General features: G+C 32.3%; 2 protein-coding genes across 6 annotated transcripts in view; both read left to right on the forward strand.

Moving 5' to 3' along the window:
• Grip (Glutamate receptor interacting protein) overlaps positions 1-3,932 on the forward strand; it is a 196,927-nt gene extending 192,995 nt beyond the window's left edge. For 3 of the 5 annotated variants that reach the window (XM_053746407.1, XM_053746408.1, XM_053746409.1), the window contains one exon: positions 1,320-3,932. In XM_053746407.1, coding sequence (XP_053602382.1) covers positions 1,320-1,388 — 69 coding nt within the window. In that variant the 3' untranslated portion in view covers positions 1,389-3,932. The remainder of the gene's footprint in view (positions 1-1,319) is intronic. The other 2 variants (XR_008404778.1, XR_008404779.1) reach the window with 1 other exon arrangement.
• A 2,354-nt stretch (positions 3,933-6,286) lies between these two features.
• Positions 6,287-6,853, forward strand: LOC128670919 (protein GVQW3-like). The gene has a single exon (XM_053746939.1). The coding sequence runs from the start codon at positions 6,287-6,289 to the stop codon at positions 6,851-6,853; it is 567 nt and encodes a 188-aa protein (XP_053602914.1).
• Positions 6,854-7,762: the final 909 nt, after the last annotated feature.

Genomic DNA, 7,762 nt, shown 5'->3' on the forward strand with positions numbered 1-7,762 from the left:
AAGTTGATAAGAACTTCTAAAACTTTTTTAAAAGTTTATTTAATCAAAGTAATTCCAGTCGTACTTATTTCCAAAATTAAAAGCAAAACAATTATTTGCAAAACCATAACATTGTAACAAGCATGGAATGTATAAATTCCATCACGAAAATAAATGGGGCAGGTAGATCTAAAAGCAAAAAGTTACGAAGCGAAAAGTAAGACAAGGGAAAATTCGTTGAAACGACGTTTCACATAGAAGAAAAATATTACTTATGTAAAATTGAACGTAGACCCAATAAAGAACCTTTTCATGTGCGAGTAACTTCGACGATTTTTCCCTCCAGTTTCACTCATTGTAAATTGATTCCCTTTCGACAAGGAAAATTATGTTACATATTCCAGCTTTGTAACTTAAGAATGTTCAACAAACGTTGCGGATTTTGGAGAACCGTAATTTTTATTTAACTGTAATCTTTTGTTGACTTATGGTTGTGATCACAATCATAACCTGTTTTGATATACTTTTTGACTATGTATATTACTATGTACTTTGATATATTATTAGAAAAAAATGTAGGAAACAATAATGGTAAGCCAAATGTTCAAATTAGTTTTTCGGCATTTCTTCTCAGCACTGGTCGTTCCAAAATGCCAGTAGTTTGTAGCTTGAGAGAAATTACTACTTAATATAAAAATTTACGTGAAAGAGTGCCTGTGAAAGTCTTTAAATGATTTGAGTAATTTCTTACATGATTTGAATTTGAATTTGACTTTTAAAGAAAAAATATAGTTTTAAAGAACCTATAAACTTTTATTAGAAATTTGCCTATCATTAAATAAATATTTTTTTAATTCAGGCCTGTTGCAAACTTCGTTTATTAAGTGCTTTGACTTTGACTTCACACTCTTTCCTGAACTTGTTCTGGGGTTTAATTCTGGATTGTGATGCCTCGAAGCCAGTGGTCCCTTGAAATTGTGAAGTTTCGACTATTTTACGTCTGTTTAAACAGATGGTTTAGTTCCAAGAAGCTTTTAAGTCAAACTTCACGCAAACAAAAGTTGTGGTCACAACTAGTGTTATAATACAATTGAGATTATTAATCGTAGGTATAGTCAACAGGACATGAAGTTACCCTGCATAAACCTGTATGGCGCGGAATTACCGGCGAGCTTACAATGAATTTGGGTAGGTTGATGTGCTGTTGACTGTACAAATCAAAAATATTACGCATGTCACAGACAAAAGTACCCACTATAATATTATGTGCTATAAGCTAATGCTGTTCAAACAGTTTCATAGAAGCATTTGCATTTAAATACATTTTATTTTTGTTTTAGGACCTCAAAAATAGACTAGATGACAGCTCAAGCCCAAATGACAGCAATATTGTGACAAAGACTATTTAGTGTACAACCCGCCTCTAAAGAAAATACGCCAAAGACTTAATAGTTTCATTAAAGTGTTTAACTAAATAGTAAGTACATAATGTTATATGCGAGCTATTGTAAATAGTTAAATGATTATGAATACTTAATACTGATACGACTAATAAATGATATTATAAACTCTTTGCTTATTAATAAATTGTTTTCATTTATATTATAATACAAAAACCAGTTTTTTTTTATATAGTTAAATTTTATAAGTAGTATCAGTATTTACTTCAACAAGAATGGTGCAGAGTTATTTAGAGTAGTAGATTGTTAAAATAATTGGTGGGAAATTAACGATAAGTATGCGAAAAATGTGCATTAATGAAGTAAATTGGTTACAATTTGTTAGGTATACCTAGTATAAGTAATTTTTATTACATGTTTTTTTTTTCCATCAAAAGTTGTTGATAAATTAAAATTATTAGTTAAATTAATTTGAAAACTCATATTATCTCAATAAATTAAATATTTATAAATAATTTGATTGGAAAATTAAAAGAGCTATTCTGTCATCAGTCTCAGTTAAATTGAATGAAAAGTACATATATTTGTAGCAATTAGGCAAAAACAAATTTATTAAAAATGATACATAAATTTCTAATTTTACTAACTAAAATCGTAAAAAGTTATTGGTTAGAAATTACTATTTAAACCAAAGATATTTAAAATATTGTTAAATGTAGAATAAATTTTAAGTGTTTTTTTTTATTACTAATCCCAAAACGTGCCTACATCTTGAGCAAATAATACAGATTAGATTTTGGTTTTGATGCAAACTATTGCATGAATATACTTGACAGTATAGAAATGACTATTATTAGAATTGTACTTATAAAGTTTAACCTAATTAATAAAGACTTTTGTTTTTTTTGTTTTTTGTTTTGATTTTTGTGTAAAGTCTCTTATATACCTTGATATTCAAATATGAAGGTATATAAGTGACTTTACACAAAAAGGTAGGTACTATGGTGTAACAATTTTCTTGCTCATTTGTATTACAGATGAGCATAATACGTCGTAAGCGATTGCCCCTCAAAAGGTACCATAAGGGTGGGTTGCACCGTCAGTTTTGACGTTAACTTTAACGTGCGCAGTTAGATTATAAAATAAAATAATGACAACAGAAATTATTTCAAAATTGTCAAAGCTTTGTATTATTTAACTAACACTTACATGACTGTAGTATTTTATTTGACATACTCTAGCTTAGTATTTTAAGAGAAAATATGAATAATTAAGCTTATTTTCTTTCTATTTTTGAATACACAATACTCATAATATCAAAAGTCACGGGCAAACTACTGCCATATTACTTTTGTAAATTAGAATCAGTTGAACCAGCGACCGCTTTTCGGTTGGACGTCTGCCAGGAACATTTTCTCAAACTACCCACTTTCTTTATTCCGCAGTCTCGCTGTGTTTCGACTTAAATGTGTATTTATGTTGATCACTGTAATAACATCACACCATGTCGAGTGCACAAATTCAGATTTTTTTCGTTTTATTCTTTGAAAACTAGTTTAGTGTCATGGCCTCGTATCCATTCGATAGTATTGCTGCTGAATCGTGTTGTAAAATAACATAACGATTTGAACGATTTTGAAATTCACAATTTCATAATACATACCGTGTATTAAATGTAAATAATAATTGAATAAGCATTATTAAGGAGTTTTACTGTTGTTGAAATCAGACTGATAGCAGATTTAAATAGTCTAGTAATTGTGTAAAATAAATAATATCTAGATGTATGTTTTAATAACTAAATTAAACTTTTGTCAAAACTTACATCCATATTAAACACAGAATCAAATGTAAAAGAAATTAAAAACTTATTTGTGTAAATAATTAAAAAGTAAGTTTATTGAACGATATTTTTTATTTATAATCTTCAATGAATATAAGCATACATTGATTTGGTGGTTTTGATAAGCAAAATAGAAAAAAAGAACTAATATAATGAGTGTAATAAATAGATAATTAGTTTGCTGTAGATAGATGATAAATACAAATAAAAAATTTGCATTTCGATCCAGTTCTGATATATTACATACAATGTTATTAAGAACAATATTTGACGAGATCAGATTTACTTTAAATATGAAGAGCTTATTTTATTCAATATATATTTGTATTTACTTTCGTAGTTTTAAAAAAATCTTTGATTTTACGTGAGTTCAAAAATTTTTACGAAAAATTATACATTTCCATCTGTATGTTCAGAAACAGAAAATAATTGTTTTGCGTACTAAAACCAAATATGTTTTGTACAAGATTTCATTATATAAACCCAATAATAAACAGAACGCTGTATCCATGTATGTTTTAGTAATTATTAATGATATTTGCCCATATTTATATGTAGAAATTAGTTAGTAATTTTTTACATTTTATTTTTGTACCCTTAGTTGTAAGGATAATTTATATTATTGTCAATTAATGTGTATTAATTGAGAGTAGCGGAGAGCATAGCTGCCACAATCGAGTTAATAAAATATGCGTGATTGTAATGACGAATAATTTTATTTATTTTATGCCCCCGCTATAAAAATGTTTAAATTTCGTTGACATTATATTACAAAGTATTTGCTTGTAGCTAATTTATTATCATAAAAAATATTTTTGTATTGAACATGAAAATATGCATCCTAGCCAGCTCGGAGTCTGAAATGAACAAGCTGAATACAGGCCGTAGTCCATACCTATGCAACGCTGCTTCCATCCATCAAAGTCACGTTTGCTAAAATATGCGTCTTCGTCTACATGCTTGACCTTGCCACCAAAACAGTGTCTAGCTCGCTTACTTTTTTGCTGTAAATGCGAGGTATTAGAGGACGTTCCCTAGCTGGCCTCCCAGCGACCGCTACTTTGCCGGGTGGAAGCGGGCGCCACCGCACAAGCCAGACCCATGACCCCACAACACAAAAATACCTTTATGTATTAAATAATTATTCTTTAAAATATATAGTCATATAAATAACAACAATAGCAATTGCAAGATAGATTTGACGTCTTAAACAAATAATCACAAAAATAATGTAAAGCCAGTTAACATCTCATAAAGTTACCCTGCATGAACCTCTATGGCGCGGTAATAGCGGCGAGTTTGCAATGAATTCGGGTAGGTTGATGTGCTGTTGACTATACAAACCGTTGCAATATTCAAAATTATAACTACGGCGGTATTGTAAATTCCGTGATTACGGCTAATCCTGTGCTTTGAACATAAAACCGAATGGCGTGACCGGTGCCCATCGATTGTTTAGTCATCGGCATGACATGACTAAGTCAGACTGAACATTAATTTGCCCAATACTGGTTTGCTAAATTAATTAAATATTGATAATATGGTCTAGTAATAAAGAAATTTTATTGATCAACATTTTACTTGGGTTGTGGCATAGGCTCAACTATTACAAGTGAAAAACAACCTCTTGTTTAATAAATATTTTAAACATGGCTTTAGATTGAATGAAAAAATGAGAAACAGAGATGGAAATAAAGAAGAAGGCGGAAAAGTGTTGGAATTGGTAGGTACTAGGAATGTAGGCTATGATACCGGTATGACAATATAGATATTGATTTCGATGAATTAAGGTAAGGAACGCGCCTTTTAGAATAACTCAATAGTACAAATTCTCCCGGTTCTGTGTGTTATTCTGTAATATTTGATACGTAATATTTGATGTAACTGTACGAATTTTGACGCAGAAGGTAAATATAAATTCCAATTTATGTAAAAAGCATAAATTACCTGGATATTTTTTCCATATCCATGTGGTAGAATTTCCGACATAAAGTATATTAAGAGGCATTTTATTGACAACACGTCTCAGGATATTGGGGCGTTCTAAGGGGATGTCAATTTCACTTGTCTGTTAAAAGCGAACATTGAATAAAATTAATATATCTATTGTGAAACATATTATTTTAGTAAGTATATGTTGGACTTTCACATAATTTAAAATAAAGTCAGCGCTTCACTATCAACATACACAATGCAAGCAAACTTTTATTAGTAATGTGAATCTTTTTAGGATTGAAAAGGTAATAGCGCTTAATTTGAATAAATACACATCATTACTACTATTTCATAAGACAAAACGACAATATAGTTAATTGTCGTTTGTCGTTAATTATATAATAGTTTAACAAGTTAAACTATTTAACTTGTTATACTAAAATATTTTACCAGGTTAAAAAGATAAAATGACCTATAGTAATTCCTGCAATATCTGCTATTTATTGTACTAAAGAAATTAGATACTAAACCAACATGTATAAAAAAACCGCTCATATATATCGTGGTCAGTATACCGTCTAAAATAAATTAGTCGTCTACCAAAACCCTCGTCCATTTTTCCATTCAATTTGCTTCTGGATTAGTGGTAGAAAATTCTAGAGAGATACTTAACCTGCCACGTGTAAATAATTACAATCACCAACCGACCGAGAAAAACTAAACTTTTAAGTTGGTTAGATGCAAATCCATACATAAATTTCGAGGCGGCGACGTATTCGAAGCATTAATTTGTGGGAAATCGCATGGAAAATGGGAATTTTGTGCAGCCCCCGGCATCACTGCTATATACAAATTTAATAATGCGCCTCCAAAAATAGATCGTGCTGATGAAGTTAATCGAAAATAGACTCTGGTGGATCGAAATTAGGACGTCAAAGATATGATAGATACGAGGGGAGGTCAATAAGTTCGCGGAATGGAGGGGTTGGTGGGGGTAGGTTTACTCGTCCAGGTAGTTACTAGTTGAGCACCTCATTAAGAGTATATATATCAAGTTTGAACGTAATCGGGTCATTAACTTTTGTGTTATCGACCTGTAAACAACTGAATCGGGAAGAAATCAGCCAGTATGGAGAAAATTGAACACCGCGCCGTTATTAAGTTCCTTACCAAGCAAGGAAAATCCGCTCAGATTATTTTTCAAGAGCTGTTGGCTGTTTACGGGGACTCTGCCCCTGGAAAAACCATGGTTTACAAGTGGCATGGTCTTTTCAAACAAGGAAGAGAGTCCATTGAAGATGACCCACGCTCCGGACGGCCAATTGAGGCCACCACTTCGGAAATCGTCGAAAAAGTAGAAAAACTTGTATTGGAAGATACCCGGTGGAAGAAGAAGCAGCTTGCAGCAATGATTGGAGTATCCGAAACCAGTATTTTGAATATTCTACATGATCATCTTGGCATGACTAAGGTCAGTGCAAGATGGGTTCCGAGAATGCTCACGCCACTTCAAAAACGTGAACGTGTCGAATGTTCTCGTCAGTTTTTGGAGCTCTGTGGAGAGAGAAAGGAAGAAATTATGGCCCGGATTGTTACTGGTGATGAATCCTGGGTTCACCACTATGAACCTGAGTCAAGCAAGAGTCGATGCAGTGGCATAAAAAAGGCACACCTCCTCCAAAGAAGTACAAAGTGACACAATCGGCTGGCAAGCTCATGGCGACTGTCTTTTGGGATACAGAAGGCATTTTATTGATCGATTACAAAGAACGTGGTGTGACTATAACGGGACAGTACTACGTTTCTTTACTGGAAATATTAAAAGAAGCTATTAAGGAAAAAAGAAGAGGAAAGTTGTCAAAAGGTGTGCTCCTTCTGCACGACAACGCACCCGTTCACACGTGCCATGTTGCGACGGCTGCCATTCACCGATGCGGCTTCGAACAATTGAACCACCCACCCTACAGTCCAGACCTGGCACCCAGTGACTATTATCTATTTCCAAAAATGAAAAAAGAGCTGCGTGGAAAAAAATTTGGCGACGATGAAGAAGTGAAGTCGGCAATTTCGGCCTATTTTGACACCAAAGATAAATCATTTTTTTTCGATGGTATAAATAAGTTATTTGAGAGATCTGAAAAATGTATTAGTGTTAAGGGAGAATATATTGAAAAGGAAAAATAGTTTGGTGTTTAATTTCAACCCGCTTCCCCCTTATTCCGCGAACTTTTTGACCTCCCCTCGTAAGTTTGAGGATGGAAACGATGTTTTGGTGGAAGCACGATAGCGTGAGACGTGTTTGGAATATTCGCTCCCTTTTTAATGAGCACCGCGGATTTTATTGATAAGTTGACAAGTTACAGTATTTTTAACTAATCAGTACTAAAATTACTCCAGGAGCATAACATCTACTGAGATATTTTGTAAGGTACATTTTCACAGACATATTTTTTTTTTGCGAGTGATAACTGACAAATCAAATCAAAAAATTCCATTATCATTGTTTTCCTATTTTTTAATTTGGAAATTGGAATTGTAATTTCAACAAAATCCGTAATGACAAAGCTTCGAGGAAAGTTATCTCAGCTTAGGATCGACTAAAATG

The sequence above is a fragment of the Plodia interpunctella genome, chromosome 6, assembly GCF_027563975.2.
Source record: "Plodia interpunctella isolate USDA-ARS_2022_Savannah chromosome 6, ilPloInte3.2, whole genome shotgun sequence".
Lineage (NCBI taxonomy): Eukaryota > Metazoa > Arthropoda > Insecta > Lepidoptera > Pyralidae > Plodia > Plodia interpunctella.